This window comes from Sander vitreus, chromosome 9 (genome assembly GCF_031162955.1).
Source record: "Sander vitreus isolate 19-12246 chromosome 9, sanVit1, whole genome shotgun sequence".
In the NCBI taxonomy this organism is placed as follows: domain Eukaryota; kingdom Metazoa; phylum Chordata; class Actinopteri; order Perciformes; family Percidae; genus Sander; species Sander vitreus.
In genome coordinates this window covers 5897189-5915716 of record NC_135863.1, presented here as the reverse complement: position 1 = coordinate 5915716, position 18528 = coordinate 5897189, and the positions used below count along the sequence as shown (strand labels likewise).

At 39.8% G+C, this 18528-nt stretch overlaps 1 protein-coding gene across 1 annotated transcript in view; it reads left to right on the top strand.

Moving 5' to 3' along the window:
* Positions 1-18528, top strand: part of LOC144523935 (contactin-associated protein-like 4) — a 95944-nt gene that overhangs the window by 26853 nt on the left and 50563 nt on the right. Inside the window, exons 4-6 of the mRNA XM_078259905.1 lie at positions 3598-3791; positions 6826-6973; positions 8722-8925. Of these exons, the coding sequence (XP_078116031.1) occupies positions 3598-3791; positions 6826-6973; positions 8722-8925 (546 nt within the window). The remainder of the gene's footprint in view (positions 1-3597; positions 3792-6825; positions 6974-8721; positions 8926-18528) is intronic.

Here is an 18528-nt window from a genome sequence, read left to right as displayed (position 1 = left end):
AAAAATAACGCGTTAAAAAAAATAACGCAGATTAATCCATTCCATATTGACGTTTGACCCGGAGCCACTGATATGTCTGCGCTTCTCTCTGATGCTCTGAAACAGACGATACAGACAACACAAACCCCGCTGCATGTGACGCTGGTTAACACTATACTCGACAGCAGCTAACGTTAGCCTACCGCTAGCTAGTAGCTGGATTAAAAACGGTTAAAATGCTGACAGCTAACGCTAAACGGTGTAAAGTTTGACTGTGTTTTACTGTAGAGGATTCAACACCGGTATGTAACAATCTGCAGCTGCCGTCAGAGAAACAACACAGACGGTGCGTTCAATGAAGCTGGTAAACTACAGCCTTGTGGTGCATTTGAAGTTATTGTAAATGTCCTTTTCCTATCTGGTTGTTGTTTTTGTCGTTCAACAGCAATTTACTAGTGAAATAAGTTATTGTTATTGTTATACATTATTATTAAATCATTTAATTTTGACCATATGGCCTTAGCAATAAACATGCTGTTCTTTAATGTCACCAACTGTTGTTTAGTACCCTTTTTTTTCTTTTCTTTTTTTACTTTCTTAAAAAGTATCTGTTCAGGCACTGTTAATTATGTATGCGATTAATTTTCGATTAATTAATCACAGAGTATGTAATTAATTAGATTAAATTTTTTAATCGATTGACAGCCCTAGTTTTAACACACTGCTTGATTCCCAACTATTAATTGTTGCAGCTCTATGTTCTATTTAGGTTGTACAGTTCCTGGGTGTTGGTATTGTGGGCACTTGCTCACTGGACTTTTTTTTACAGGGGCGTCCCTGTAAAAAGTCCAGTGAGCAAGTGAGAAAAATGGTACAGAGCCTTGCTACAACTACAATACTATAATAAATAAAAATGTCTGCCGTGAAAAGTCATTGAGATATTTCACTCTATTTCAAACTGACTGCCATTACCAACTGTCCCTACACCACTTTCATAGAATATTATGTGGAACCATCCTAATGGGGTTCACGGTGGGTTGTGTTATGATAATTTGCTATTTCAGAATAAAGTAGCTTTATAATAGATGTGATGAGATGAGGGAATGTGTCCAGTGATGAGATGAGGGAATGTATCCACTTCAGGCTGTGTGTCTGAAGTGTTGTTGTATATTGATTTGTGTCGGTCTCCTGTCAGCATGACATTAGCTTGGCAATCTCAAGCGTTCTTTAGGCTGGCTTTTTTGTTGTGTGTGTGTGTGTGTGTGTGTGTGTGTGCCCTCTGTAGGGGAAAAATCCCTCCATCTGCTGTTTGGGCGCCATGGATATATGCTTCGCCCTGACTCAGCACTTTTTCTTTTTAAATATGTGTGCGCACACACACACACACACACACACACACACACACACACACACACACACACACACACACACACACACACACATTTGTCAGTATTCAAAGTGTTGTTATCTTGTAGCAGCCTTTTCCATCACCTCCATGTTTCTTCATAATCAGGTTCCCATAGCTCTTGCTTCTGTCTCTCCCTCCTTCCCTCCCTCTCTATCACTCACTAACACACATGTACACACACACACACACACACACACACACACACACACACACACACACACACACACACACACACACACACACACACACGCACACACACACTTTGAATAAGGGATGCCAGCAGCATCCAAAGTAGAAATGAAATTGCAGCTGGATGGATTCTGGCATTGTCTCCTTAATTGTCTCCCTACCTTCCTCTGCTCTCTCTCTTTCTCTAAAAATGCCACAAATCACACAGCTTTCTTTTCTTTCACTTTTGCTCACCCTCTGACTTTCTACAACAGGTTCAACTTTTCTGAATAACAACACATCCACAGGATCACGAGGGTTGTTTGTTTCCTATTTGGAACCAATTGGAACTGGATTACTTAGTGAAGTTCATTCAGAAACGAGACCTTTCTTTTTTCAAATCAAGCCATTTCTTTATTTGCAATGTTTCTTGCTGAGCCATCTGTTTTTAAATGCCGTCCACATTCATTTCACTTAAAGAATGACTGTGCCAAAATATTAAATTTGAAATTTGAGCTTAGGACATTAACCGGACACAAGAAAGATAATATCAAACTGGAGCTTATTGTGTGTTTTTTTATCCAGGAATTTGTCATTGTTTAGTTTGTGTCTAAAGGTGAGTGAAAAGATCAAATATTAGGGTTGGAAATCAGATTTTAAAATACTTTTCACTGCATAAACACAAATGTACCTTCTCCCTTATTTCATGACACAAACCACTCCCTTTAAAAGAAAATGTGTTGAAACATTACACAGTATTGATGTAGCCACTGTATAATGTCCTGCATTCCAATGAGGATTTACTGTCTTTTGGTATAATTGAACTCATTTCAGTTTCCTGCTTTGCCTACGATTAGTGTTAAATCACATTGAACAGTGTGTTTATAATGATCATAATAAACTGAAAATAAATGTTACACTGCAGTCAAAATGTCAAAATGTAATTATTTTTATAATTTGAGTGGCTTATTTTCCATAAGAGTTTGCTAATGCGGTGACAGGCATCCTACAGGGTTCTACAGTTCTGATGGGACTAACTTTTTTTAGACTAAAATATGAAAACAGTGTGAGTTAATGCATACATCCCTGGATGTCCTCTCCAGCTGCTGCAGCAGCTGTTGCCAGGACAAAAAAGGGAACCCTGAAAAACAAAGAAGGGACGTCAGCACTGCAAATCACTGTTGAAAAGACAAATGCTTTAGTGATTTAGGTCATATCAGCGTGGACATGTGAATGAATGATTTCTCAGCTTATTCCACTATCCTTTGGTAGTCCCATAAGACCAGAGAAAATGCATTAAATGGCAGGACACATGTTGACATTTCAGTTGTGGAGAGTCATCAAATTGCTTTAAATACCATCCTGGTGCTGCTCAGTCTAATCCATTTGCTTCTAAATGTTTGTGACTCAAATATATAACACCTAATGTCTTTGATTAGGAGGATTTATTATTCATCATCATGAAACCAGAGGAAGCGTTTGATATATTGCAGGTCTGTCAGAGTGTAAGTGGACTTAAATCCAAGCCAGAAATGGGATAAACCTTTTTTTGCAACATTTCAACTTAAAATCAGGGTTTTCTCTGAACGTGCTGACTACTAATAACTTTAGAAACGGCGCATTAACCAATATCCCTTCCCAGTACATTAACCCTTCTCTTTAGCGTTCCTGTAAACTCTTCAGCACTAATGGACATTACGCAAACATGTAAACAGTTTGTAATTATAGCCAAACTGTGAGATTTATTATTGGTCAGCTTCAAAATCGTAGCACAGAGCGTCTGCTCTAGACTATAAATTCGCACTTTTAAAGATTAATTTCAAGTAGATTAAAAAGTAATGAATCACATTTCACTCCTACTTCTTCTACTCTCGATCTTTGCTCTCTCATCTGTCACCTCTGCTACCCTTTTCTCCATCACACACACACACACACACACACACACACACACACACACACACACACACACACACACACACACACACACACACACATTTTCTCTCATCATTAACACAAACTCTTTGTAATTGTCCCATGTGCAGGAGCTGGAGGTTGGTCCCCTCTCGTATCAGACAGATATCAGTGGTTGGAGGTGGATCTGGGGAGGCGGACCCAGATCACTGCTGTTGCTACGCAGGGACGCTACGGCAGCTCTGATTGGCTGACGGCTTACCTCTTGATGTTCAGTGACACAGGACACAACTGGAGACAACACCGGCAGGAAGACAGCTTAGGGGTAACTCTTCTGCAATAATCACCAGAAAATATGTTTTGAAAGAAACGTAATGTCACTCGGATTACTTTTGTTATTACCATAATGAGGAGGGCATGCTGTATTTGCAAAGATTGCTCTATTTTACTATACTAGAAAAAACATTGGCAGTGAACATAATCCAGGTAGAAATGCAAATAAAGGCACATGTTGGTCAGCTGAAAGAATGTGGGTTATTAAAGTTTATACTGTAGGTCAGTAGGGCTAAACACATCAGCTTGTAAAAATAATGATATTGCTTTGGACAGCAGATGTATTTGAACAGCTATGAAGACAGCTTTGGAGGTAGTGCAGCTCAAAACTCAGGTTCATTGAAGTTAAAATATATTTGGCCTCACTATCATACACATAATTTACATGCAGCAGCAAGCCTTCTCACCAGGAGTCTTTCACTCTTGATTAATAATGGATGGAACAATGAAAGGAACCTGAGCAGGGCTCTGTTGACTGCATGGAGCTGCTGTCAAACAGTTGAACCTCTGCTGACGAGGAGGGAGGCTGGTGCTGTTGTTAGAAAGATTGCCTGGCGTACAACAGTCACAGCTTTGATTCCTGCAGAGGTGAAGGTGTCCATTATCATCTCCAAGCAAAACGCTGATGGAACACTTGCCAGTTCATTGTGAGCCAGTTTTGATAAGTGTGTCAGCTCAGTGTCTAAAATGTAAATGTGACTGGAGGACTGAGACATACATGTGGTGACTTAAATATTCTGTAATGCAGCTGATACTCGAGCTCATGTATGAAATCCTCCCTGCAGATTGGGGAGAAATCACAGCCATGGCACTTTCCTCTGCTTTCCCATCTGTATATGTTCCCCACATATGTTTTCACACTCAAAATCCTTATTTTCTAGCGTTTTATAGCATTCTTTAACCTAGTGCCCTTTCCATGTCTTAGTCAGAAGAGAGAATACTAGACTGCAAAATGACTGATCTCCACCAAGCAAACAGTCAGAATGACAGGAAGCCATGCAGGCCACCGTTGATTGAACAGCATTAGATATGATTCAGAGGCAGTCAAGCATCTCCTCTCTCCTTTATGGAAGACAGTACACCCTTCTTGTTACAGTAGCAGCCCAGAGAACAACTGTGGATTCCGATTTGACAGGATAGGATTATCTCACAGTGAAGGATAAAAACTCTCTGAAGCCTGGGAGTCATCACTAAAAAGAGAGAGAACACGGTATGACTTCTTGCAGCTTAAAAACCTGTTAGTTTGACACTCAGCATGAAAGGTGATAAACCCAGATCAGCTCCCGGAGTGTTTTTAAAGCTCCATGTATTAGTCAGGCCAGCTTAGTGTGTCGGTTAAGGAGGAGATTTGACTGCAAAAACAGCTGTTTCAGTTGCAGTTTCTCCCTGACATCAGCTTTGATGCTCAGTCTTTCCCCCTTTGCTCTCCAGGGGTGAAAAAGAAATGAGTACATTTACAAGTACTGTACTTAAGTGCAATTTCAAGGTATTTGTACTAAGTAATAACAAATTGCTGCTTTATACTAATCCACTACAAGACAAATTTGTATTACTTTATTTGCCAGTCAGTAGTTACTTTTGAGATGGAGATTATACATATGGCTTATGTTTGTTGGGGCCCCTTGTCACATGTTTCCAGTGGTGGAAAGTAACGTACATTTACTCAAGTAATGAGGCGACGCCTGCGAGCTAGTTTAGCCAGTCAACTCAAGCTGCACTGCTGTACACACATGTGACATGCCTCACTCCCTGTATCATTTACCAAACACACCCCCGTCAATTTGGCGGTCTATATAAGCTGCACAATTTCCCCATCTCTGCCTTGTCAATGCTGCTGCTGCTGCCCTGCACCTGTATCACTACCTGCCAGGGGAAAGCTACTTTATCATCACTCCCCAATATCTCATGTAAACCCAAACTGCGGGGAGTGATGAGGTCGGAGTCTGGCCGCCAAACACAATGTTCTGCTGTTATACTATACATTTCAAACATGAGTTGTCTGACTGAATTTACTTTTACTTGAGGAACATTTTTGTTGCAGGACTTATATTTGTATTGGAGTACTTTACGTTGCAGTAATGCTGCTTTCACTGAAGTAAAGAACCTGAGTACTTCTTCTGCACCTGTTCTTTGAATCTTTCTCCTGCCCTCCCTCCTCCTCTTCGTCTCATGCTCTACACTTCTCTCTCTCCTTGACTGAGGTCTTGTCAGAAGCTACTCGTATTTCAAAACATGCTTGGGAAAGTATATGAGATGCCGCTCTCCTCAGCCTCCTCAGAAGGAAATGGAGCCATTTGTTGGGCTTAGCGCACCGCTGCCCAGCCGGCTCAGCCCTTCAAAGCACTGAAGACAGCGCTGAGATCACAATTATGCAGCGCCAGGGAAGCCAATTTCAGTCACGTATACACATCAGTACAAATTCAGCGGACACTCACTGTGAAGTAGGGAGGTCAGACACTAGCAGAGCACATACACACATAACCACAAATGCAGCTTGTTTCTTTTCCCTTTACCAATGTTACTGCATGTGTCGCTCTGTGTGTGCTGTTCGCCTGTCAAGCAGTGAATCCCATTGGATTCCTACAGGCAGCTGATTGGGAAATTTTTAAGAGATGCTTGGTATGGAGACTTAGTGCGACTTGAAAATGCAGAAAGGTTGGGGGAGAGTTTTTCTACACAGGTTGGGGAGAGTTTTTCTACACAAGAACTAGTGAATTTTTCATTTAAAGATTCATCACAAACGTATCTACATATTGTAGTTTTTGTCAAAAGAAATTTGGAAGATTGTAGCTTTAAGCATCTAGGATGGCCGCAAAACTTCAAAAGAGAGTACATTCCCCTAGTTAGAAGCTTGATTATGAACATCAAAGTACAAAAAGATCCTCTGTTCCTGTCTACTAAGGTACTTGAGTAACTAATTACTACAAATGGTTAAACCACAGATCATCTCTGCTGCATCAACCAGTAAAACATGGATGGTTGGATGTAAAAACCAGGCAAACAAACATGTTGTTCTGTTGTTTCAGGCTTTTCCTGGTAACAGTAATGCAGACACTGTGGTGCAGTACAAACTTGAGCAGCCGGTGATAGCTCGCTTCCTCCGCCTGATTCCTCTGGACTGGAACCCCACTGGGAGGATTGGACTCAGACTGGAGACGTATGGATGTCGATATAGTAAGTTTGATCTCTGTATTTGACTTCTTTGTCAGTTGAAGCTCTTGGTAATCCTTTACTAAGTTATGTATCTTGTTTTTTTTTAAATTGTAATTTTGTACTACTTGGGTTTATTTGATTTACTAGGATTCTCCTAGATCTACTAGAACATGTTTACAAGCTTTAGTTTAAAAAAACACAATCTTTTTCTCATACTGTCTGTCTGAATATACCGTACCCTCTGTCTGAAACGTTCCGTTTTAGCGCCTGTCTCCAGCCGAAAAGCCCAGTCTGTTTTTCACAATATGTCCCCTTTAAGTATGGGTTGGTTTTGGCAGGAAATTTAGTTGATTGGTTTATAGCACAAAGGATTGATTGCTTTATGGTTCAAACAGGCTCAAGTTCTTCTATTCATACTTAACTGTTTTGAGTTGTCACATCTTATTATGAGAATGTGCATGGGCTGTAGTTATCAGAAACAGATTTTGGGTACAGAAAAGAACAGCAAACAGTCTTTGCTGACGGTTTGTTGGAAATATAGTCTTATCGGGAGATGCTTAGGACCCAAAAAGCTTTGACTGTAAAGAAACCAAAGAATCAGACCGCAAATCTTAATCAAGTAAAATGTAACAAAATTGAATTTCACCAGATGACAGTCTGAGTTAGCTGAAATTGGTTGACAGTGTGCATGATTCTTTAGTCACATTAGACGACACACAATGCTGCAGGGGTTACTTTTTACATTTTAAACATAACATCGGTTTTTAATTGGAGCTCTGAGGAAACGCTGACACTGGTAACACATTTATTTTTATCTACCAGAGTCACACACATTCTGCTTTCACAAGAGTAACATTTAATTAATCTCACTGGTCTTTAGAAAATCAATACCTTCAAACAATAAATATACAGCCATGCACTCAAAAATATAGGCTGTTGTTTGTGAGTGAACAAATACATATTCTATAGGTGTGCTTGTCTTCAAGGTACAGGACTTGACATTTTCACAGTAACCTCTAAAACCCCACATCTTGGTCAATACAATGTCATACTCTTCAGCCAAACATTGTTCAAACTCACAGAACTTTATTTTAAATTCTCATCTCTCACCGAAATGTCAGGCGAGTTTTCCCCAAAAATTTGTGTTTGAATATTTAAACATGCTTCAATGAACAGTTAGACATGCTAACACATAATAGATGTGATACTTTCAGATAGTGTTGAAATACATTTGTCATATCCTAAAGCTATTTAAAGCTATAGTGCGTAGTTTCTGTTGCCCCCATGAGGAATTCTAAGTAATGGCAACTGTCGGCGCATCCACATGATACAAGCCTTCTGTGATCGTGCATCCCCCCACCCCCACATCCCACTCATCCTCCACCAATTGCTAGTAGCCAAGGAGGATTAAAAAAACATTATGGACTTTTCAGAGGAGGTAATTATGTCAGCAGACAACACAATTTTCTGAACATAGCCATAGTAAGAAATACAGAGATAGTTTTGTGGAGCTGATAGTCTTAATTAGCTTTGTATTAACTCATTTGGCAATGGCTTTAATGTTACGGACATTCATTACTATAAACAAATTACACAATTGAGCTCTAATGGGAAAAAGGGGAAAACTGTGTGTTAAGAGGTGAAAGCTCCAGCTATGAAATTTTAAATGAATATTGTGGTGAAAGCTCAATTATTACTGTTATTGAAGAAGTGTATCTCTGTTGTTTATATATATGAAGCTCTTCCACCTCCTCTTTTTAATTTTGTAGCTTCTGACGTGGCCAACTTCGACGGCAACAGCAGCCTGGTCTACAGGTGGAGTGTGAGGCCGGCCTTGACGGTGATGGAGGTCGTCTCTCTGAAGTTTAAAACCCTGAAGAATTCTGGGACGCTGCTCCATGCAGAGGGACAGAGAGATCACAGCCTCACTCTGGTGTTGGAGAAGGGACGGCTGCTGCTTTACCACCAACAAGGTATCTACTACATTTTACAGCAGCACAGAGATGGGCTAAGAGGCAAGAAAACAGTTACAGGGACAAAGAAAATTAAAGAGTTTGCATTACAAAAGTTATATATATTAGGGCTGTCAGCATTAACGCGTTAATCGCAATGCATTTAATTTTGACGATATGGCCTTAGCAATAAACAAGCCATTCTTTAATGTGGCCAACTGTTTAGTACCCTTCTTTTTTTTTTACTTCAGGCACCGTTAAGGCACCGGTACCGTTTTAAAAGTACCGCTTTAGCACCGGTATCCAAACCAAACAATACCCAACCCTAATATTGACTCTAGATTCAAATGTGTGACTAGATTAAATATGTAATAAACAAATACAAATCTTAAAATCAAGTTCATAAAGTCATTTTCTTTGCATTCATTTGATTCCCAATCAAGACACACTGGTAAGAATTGCTTTCCATTGTTACTATGTACTTAAAAACAGTTCTGAAATGCAAAATAATGGAATTTTAATCATGTGATAAAACATGCGATTAATCGCAATTAACTATAGAAATTCAACGATTAACCGCGATTAAGAAAATGTAACCGTTTGACAGCCCTAATATATATATATATATGCATTGTGCAAAAGATTTTGCTAAATAAATCCAAAAATAAAGTCATGCAGTCATGATGTGTGTACTATAATATAAGTATAAGTATGCATAATACACTCAGTACACATAATAATATGAATTATTAAAGTATTTAGGCAGGGTAGGGCATCGCCTTTTGTATGTTCAGTCAAGTGCCCTACGCTGCCTAAAGGATATTTACACCAGGCGCTGCAAGAAAAAGGCCAAGAGAATCATTAAAGATCCAAACCACCCGAGTAACAGCCTTTTCTCCCTGTTGAGGTCGGGTAGAAGGTACCGGATACACCAAGCCACTACGGAGAGGCTCGGGAGGAGCTTCTACCGTCAGGCTACTAGGATCCTAAATAAGGACACTGCCTAAGACTTCCTTCTTTTCGGCCATCATACATACATAAACATATATTTATTATTATTATTATTATTATTATTATTATTATTACCGTGTTTAATGTATAAATGTAAAAAATCTGACAGGATTACATTTCACTGGAATTTTATTTTATATGATTTCATTTGGCAAATTGATTGATTGATATACATACATACTTACTGCAATATCCTTGAAAAAGATTGTATCTTAAAAACCAACAGCATAAAAAGCCTTTGGTGTAAGGTGGCTGAAACTTTGGATATTTCAATTTAGTTTTTTCGAAGTTGGACAACTTTTCCGGCAAACTCTGCAGCTTTATCTATCTGTTCAGTCATTGCTGAGTAAATGTAAGCTAAACGCCTAAACCGTACAGTGTAATTACTGTATTCACTCGCTCAGGCTCCAGAGCATCCACCCCATCTCTATATAAAGAATTTAATATCTTGCACATTTTTGTACCCACAATGAAATGGAGGGAGCTTCAAGTCTGTCTCCGTCCATCTGCTGGATTGCTTGCGTGCTTGTCAGATGTGGTTCCTAAGATACCACTGATCCAATTTTGAGGAAAGTCAGGGGAATTATGCTTCTTTCTGCTTGTGCTGATTAGCTCAGTACAGTGTTTACTTGTTCATCCATATGTCGCAAGCAATATCTCAGACAAAACTAATCAGATTGAATAAACTTGGGGAATTGGTGCAGTTCACCATTGCAGGCTTGCAGTTACAGGTCAATGACTGTGGAAGAGGACAGCATAATTTGTTGGGGGAAAACATGTTTACTGTTAGTTTTTCCCAGACCTTTTCCTCACTTTCCCTCGATGAACTGAGCCTCTCTCTTTCTTGCTCTGTTTCTCTCTCGGCTTGACATCCGCTGTTATATTTTCTCTCTTTTAATCTATGATGGATGTTAGCAACATGCATTATGGGTGAACTCTGTGGAGCACAGTGGGCTAGCACAGCATAACATGATCTATGGCCTCTAACTGCACATAAGGAGCACCATGGAGGCTATGAGAGGTAATGTGTGTGTGTGCGTGTGGTTGTGTTGGTGTAAATGAGATTAAACCTACAGTAAGGTGTTGTCGGACTGCCAGGCCGCCGTGTTATCACCATATGGCAAACCTCTCAACCATGCCATCTGGCTGCTGGAGTACTCTACGTCTCTGCCCACCAACCATTCCTTTCCTTTCTGCATTTAAGGTTGAAGGTCTTACTATAATTTTCAAATTATTACATCCCGGGAATAGTTAACAATATTTCCAGGAGAAAACAGGATTTCTTGCCCTAAATTAAGTTTGATTTCAAACTAAGAAGTCTTTCAAAGTATGACTTCAACAATATTCAGATGCCCATACTGTATATGTACATTGAAACAGCTTTAGGGAGCTGTAATTGTTCTTACCCTCAGATTCCTGATGGGGAACATAAAGAGAACAGGATTCAAAGGCAGCTTGGTATGTTAGGTCTGGTTTAGAGAATTGTGTAACCTGTCAGAAGGCCCAGTAGATGTATGACGGCACAGCCTGATAACCACTGCAGAGCCAAACATCATTAATAACATTTATACTGGGCTTTGGAATGTTCACCCAAATTCTGGCACATTTCACCATGTGGAAATGTGGAAAGATGATAGTATATGGGCTGAATTCAATGTAATCAAATGCAAGTTTGGAATGTTTAAAGTGTGTGTGTGTTTTTTTTTAAATTTATATATATATATATATGTTTATTAAATTTTCAAAGGTAAAACAAGTATATATTAGGGCTGTCAAAATAACGCGTTAAAAAAATTAACGCAGATTAATCGATTCCATATTGACGTTTGCATACAGACGAAAATCTGGTGCCACTGATATGTCTGCGCTTCTCTCTGATGCTCTGAAACAGACGTTACAGGAAACACAAACCCCGCTGCATGTGACGCTGGTTAACACACTACTCGACAGCAGCTAACGTTAGCCTACCGCTAGCTAGTTAACACTATACTCGACAGCAGCTAACGTTAGCCTACCGCTAGCTAGTTAACACTATACTCGACAGCAGCTAACGTTAGCCTACCGCTAGCTAGTAGCTGGATTAAAAACGGTTAAAATGCTGACAGCTAATGCTAAACGGTGTAAAGTTTGACTGTGTTTTACTGTAGAGGATTCAACACATTGTATGTAACAATCTGCAGCTGCCGTCAGAGAAACAACACAGACGGTGCGTTCAATGAAACTGGTAAACTACAGTCTCGTGGTGCATTTGAAGTTATTGTAAATGTCCTTTTCCTATCTGGTTGTTGTTTTTGTCGTTCAACAGCAATTTACTAGTGAAATAAGTTATTGTTATTGTTATACATTATTATTAAATCATTTAATTTTGACCATATGGCCTTAGCAATAAACAAGCCATTCTTTGATGTCACCAACTGTTGTTTAGTACCCTTTTTTTTCTTTTCTTTTTTTACTTTCTTAAAAAGTATCTGTTCAGGCACCGTTAATTATGTATGCGATTAATTTCGATTAATTAATCACAGAGTATGTAATTAATTAGATTAAATTTTTTAATCGATTGACAGCCCTAGTATATATATGACAGAAACAAACATAACCTACATACAACATGAACATAAACATACATTTGGCTCACACATACATTTTATACAATTTATACAGGCGAGAGATTCAGGAGTCATCCTATACAAATAAAATAATCAAGTAAAATAAACCAAGTGTACATTGCCGTGCATAATACGTTCATATAGTTAAAGAAAGGTACACAGAGACAAAAACATGTTAATTAAATGCTGGGATGTCATTTACGAGGCAGAGCGTGCTCAGCTATGATACAAACCCTCTTGCAAGAATAGTAGAAATATTTAAACCAACATATGACAAAAAGGGTTCCCATGTTTTACGAAACACATCATCTTTGCTGTGTAGCTTACACGTCAGATAGTCCAGAGCAACATATTCAAGAGTCACCCTTTGCCATTGAACCTTGGATGGAACTTTATCCGTTATCCAATTTAAGAGAATACACTTCCTGGCACAGAAAGCAAGTGTTTGATGAAGTTTTCTTCTAAATTTATCATTAATGGACAAATCAGATATGCCAAGTAACAAACATAAGGGATTATTATTTCTATTAGTAGATAGAATCTTATTGAGAGGGAAATATATGGGCCCTGTGTAGGAGCTTCAGTTGCATGGCTCTCACTCGGTTACAAACACTCAGCGTTTTTGCACTCCTCCAAGCATCACTCCAATCATCATCTGTTATAGAAAATAGGTGTTTGTGGTGTTATATCCCTTAAGGATATTGTAATAAACTGATAGATTTACCGGTTTTCTGTAGAAAGAGCTGTCTCTCTACATGTTTAACATTTTGACACTGAGGGATTGTAGTATCCTTTGTAATGAAGTTTCTTATTTGCAAATATCGAAAGAAGTCCTGTTGCTGAATGTCATATCCCCTTTTCAACTGATTAAAGGACATCATGGTAGAACCTTCCAGCAGTTTGTGTAAAGTAGATATTCCTTTATTTCCCCAAATCCAGAAGTTATTGTCCATCACTCCAGGAGGGAAATCAGGGTTATCGCATATTGGAGTAAAGACAGAGGTGAATCGAGATCTGCCCTCTAATTTTCTAATGGCATGCCATGCCTTAACTGTAGAAATTGTAATTGGGTTGGTACAAGCAGACTTCAAAGATGTATTTTTCTTAATAAACAAAAGATTACTTAAAGGGTATCTGGACATTGAACTCTCTACATCCAACCAGAGAGATGTGGCCTCATTACCCAGCCAGTCAGCTATAGTACGTAGATGAACACTCAGCTGGAATTTCCTAATGTCTGGGAGATCAACACCCCCTTCTGTGGAAGACAGACATAACGTAGCTATTTTGAGGCGTGGTTTCTTCTTAGACCATATAAACGAACATATCTGGGATCATTCATATTGGGTAAAATAGCCTGGGGAGGATGTTCATTTTCAGCAATGCAACACGGCCTAGCCAGGAAATTGGGAGAGTGTTCCATCTCTCAAGGTCCAACCTTATATGCTCAAATATGTGTGGGAAATTTGCTTTATACAATTGGTCAAAGGAGGGTGTTATACGTATTCCCAAATATTAGACGATTCATTTTAACATCAAATGTAGTTGGAAGAAATTGCTGCAGTGGAAAAGTTACAGTGGTAATGGCATTTCAAGGTTGCCTGGTCTTACACACTGGTCTTAACCTCCCCCTCCTTCTCTACATCCCTAGAATAAAAAACATCTATTCCCTTAAGTTGGGAAGGAGTGAAAGAGTATAAATTCCCTGGTGGTATTGTCTATCTGTTGCCAGAAGAGAGGCGTTATCTGCAAAAGCCATCCGTCTGACATCAGCTCCCTGAGTGACTCCTGTCACATCTCCCTGCTAGACCCGCGCTGATAGTCAACAAACTGCTCAAAGAACTCCAGGTAGCTGGGAACAAAATAAACACTGCTGGTTTTTTGTAACGTTGCTGAGATTAGATTGAACTATGATAATCCAGTGATACAGCCAATAATGAAAGAAAAAGAAAAAAAACTCAATCACAGCATTGTCACTGCATGCTTCTCTCTCTGGCTCTTGTGGTCTCCCTGCCTCCCAGCCTGGCTGCCCCCTTTTCCTTTATTTTTCTCCCTTTTCTATTTTCCTCTCTCTCTGTTGTTATTTATCACAGCCTTTCTCATCCGTCACCTCAATTCTGCCCCTGCTCGATTTTTTTCAGAGGCGATTATTTGCCTTTTTCAATTGCATGCTCTTTGTCTTTCTCCCTCTCTCTTTCACCCCCCCCCCCCCCACCTTCCAACACTCACAGTCTCCCAGGAGTTTGCCGACAGTGTAATTTAGATCAATAGCTTGGAGCATCCACCCTATGTCACAGCATGCTCCTCCACAGTCAGCTGTTGGCTTAAGAGAAGAGAAGCTGAAACTCGAGAAAGCAAAGATAAAACCTGAAGTTTTAGATGCATTATATTCATAGCTCCAGAGTTTGAGCTACTCTCTGGGGCTCTTCATACTTTATCTCTCCCATTTGGCAACCTGATCCTGTCGGTCCCAGGCCTCTTTTTAACAGTGATGCATGTCGCATCATGAGATAAACAAGCTGGCTGAGAGACAGAAGAGCTAAAGATGGCTAATGATAGCTAACATTGAGCATCAGGGATATGTGTAGCTTATAAACACACATACATAAAGAGCTTGGCTGGAGCCGATGTGTTTTTGTTGGACACGGTGTAACTTCCATTAGCATAAATTAATGATGAATGAAAACAGAAAGACAGGCATGTATGCAGTTTAACAAACAAATACATACAACAGTGAGACAGTTAGGCCCTCTATATCTGCCTGGGGCTGTCCAAGCAGTTGGAATAAATTGGCTGGCTCATTAAGATTTATGTCCCCTATTCAAAACCATCTCATTTCCTCTCTGCTTTACATTAATCAAAATGTCAGTTTGCTCTAATGTAGCCCACTGCCTCATAGTTCAGTTCAATTCTGAACTGTCAGTGAAGCTGTGATACACAGCAGTAAATACACTGAGGGCTGGTGTGTCCTGCTCCAGTGCGTTCTGGACGAGTGGTGTTAAGTATTGCTGACTAAATTAGGATGGCATCAGAGAGGCGTGCAGGGCAAGCTGCATGTTAAGTGGAATCCTGTCTTTTCTCTGTATAGCGACATGCTGTGGTTGGTTTTTGGTTGCTGGTTGGGTGTTAAAGTGTGAATACATATTTCAAATTTTACAGTAATGAAACATAATCATAATCACAAATTATTTACACTAATTGCACAGAGCAACAAAAGCTACAATCAGATCTTCCCTGAGGCATCTCCAGAGTCCTGTTAAAATGAGATGATTCTCTTTAGGCAAAGTGTGCCAGTTGGCAGAGAAAATAGACAATGAATCATGGTGATTACTGTTGCACTTTCTTAATCTATTCCACTTTTTCTACGGTAAGTAAGCCTCTAGGAGTTTGTGGGCAGCCTCTGTATTTTTGGAAGAGCCTGAAATTGCTAAGATTTAGGGACTCTTACTGTAACACACTCCACTGCTGTATAATAAGTTGCTGAGTGCTGATTTCTTCTGTGTGCAGCATCAATACAGTTTGAATCTCAAAATAAGAAAAAGATGATAAGCTACACACATAGCTACAATACATATTTCTCAAATCAGAACATAACAAACATGGTAGCATGTGCCATAAAATCTAATTAATAATAATAATAATAATAATGAAAAAAATTGGTCATTCTGAAGACAGTGGGAGGATAAAAAGATTTTTTATAGTGGATAGTAGAGAAGTGACAGAAAATAAGGGTAGAGAGATGGATGTCATGCAACAAAGGCCCAAGGTCTGACTCAAACCAGTGACATTGTGATTACATGGCCAGTGTCTTAAGGCCGATTTATGCTTCTGCGTTAAATCAACGCCATGGCTACGTACGCCAGACCCAACGCCGGACCCAAAGCCGGACCCTATGCTGGACCCTACGCCGGACCCTACGCCGGACCCTACGCCGGACCCTACGCCGGACACTACGCCGGACCCTACGCCGGACCCTACGCCGGACCCAACGCCGGACCCTATGCCGGACCCAACGCCGGACCAACGCCGGGACGAACGCCGGACCCAACGCTGGACCCAACGCCGGACCCAACGCCGTATCCTGATGTGCACCTCTCGAAAAATGGAACTACATGTTGCAGCGGCGCACGTTGCGGCGAGGCACGTTGCGGCGGCGCATGTTGCTCGGCGTGGCTTAGTAGCGTTACATTTCCCCCTACTCATTTCTGGATTCTCCTTCTCCATAAACGACATGAAATCAAGGAGAGGGTTAACTTTTCCTGCTACTGATTTCCGACCGTGGTCAGAAAGCACAGTACAGGGGATACACTTTGTTTCTCTCACTATGCCTCTAGAGTCGGCACTCGCACCGAAGCGAATCACCGTCACACTCTCACTCGCTCTACCACACACTCCCCACACACACGTGCCAGCCCTGCTATTCTCTTAAGAGATCGATGCACACACCAACGCACAAGAATAAACTTCAGGCCACTATGGCAAAAGCTTTGCATTGAGCCTCCACAGAACCATAAATCACGCTTTAAACCCTTGGTCACCAAGATGTACGTCGACAAATATAGTCAGTTATATAAATCAGTTTAAAAAAAGCCACCTCTATAGGCTGACCTTTGAATATGAATATGTGTTGCTTGCAATTCGTTTTGGATTTATTTGTATTTTAATTCTGTTTTGTTTGTTAACATTTTTGTATTGTTGAGTTCCTGTTTTATAAATTCTGTGTGTTTTAATGCTGTGCACTATCATGATTTTTTTATTATTAATTGTAAAGCACTTTGCAATTGCTGTTTGAAAAGTTCTATATAAATAAAGTTTACTTACTTAAATATTATTTACTTTGTTCTGTTTATAAAAAAAATGCTTTGGATACATGTTTTTTTGATCAAAACATCATACCAATAAAGCCCCAATGAATTGAATTGAAGAGACAGAGAGAGACCTGACACATCAGTTCCCCCATGAATAGCACTGTGCTGTTTCCTTTTTTCCCTTGTTTTATGGTAATACACTCATCTCCCAACAGTGTCTAAAGCTAAGAATTGGTTTAGAGAAAGTACTTACAGTCAGGCTGTATTTCAAAAAGCACCATGTGACGCTGAAATGCTGAAACAATTATGACAGTCTGTCTCCCGATAAGACCTGTCATTGTCGTCCTTCATAAACAGATTTAGAGCTCGAGCAAAGAACCATAATGGAACAGCCGACAGAATATGATAAGGTGATATTGCCTCAGGGATATGTCTGGAAAGGTAGACTCCTGGAAAGTGGAAAATAGAGTTAAGCGCAGACTGTTAAGCTTAAAGACAAGAATATCCAATATTAGTCTACTCGGAATGGATAACTCCAGCAATGATTGCAATGTAACACAGCTGCGCTCCTTCAAGTTAGACTATAAAGACAACGGCAAGTTTGGGTGCTCTCAGACTGAACCTTCATCCTCACAACGTCCTCACAGGCGATGAGAGGAGGAGTGACGGGAATTAAGACTGAAAGAGAGTAATAAATAGCGAGGAAGTTTCAGGAATGAATGTTAAGTGTTTCTATTATTGTTTGCCCTCAGACTTCTTGTATCGATCGCCACCTCTCTATTTCTACTTATTCAAGTTGGAACCAAATAGGTCACCTTATCAAATGACATTAACAGAATAGTTAGACATTTTTGAAAATGTTATCAACTCTCGTATCTGTGTGGGTATAAGTGTGGAGCTGGAGCCAGGAGGCGATTAGCTTAGCTTAGCATAAAAACTGGAAGCAGGTGGGAAACCAGAAGCGTGGCTCCATCTGAAGTTCACAAATATACACATCGTAAAACAAAAAGGTTCCCAGCTGCCCAAATAATATGAGTTAACTAAACTTGAGTCATTTCAAAGTGGGCTCATGAGTTGTGAACATGTAAAACTAGCTGAATTATGATCAATAACATATACAGTATATTTACCTTAAATACAAGATAAAAGTTGATTCATGTTACAGCATACCAACACCTCTAAAGCTCACAAAAGAACAC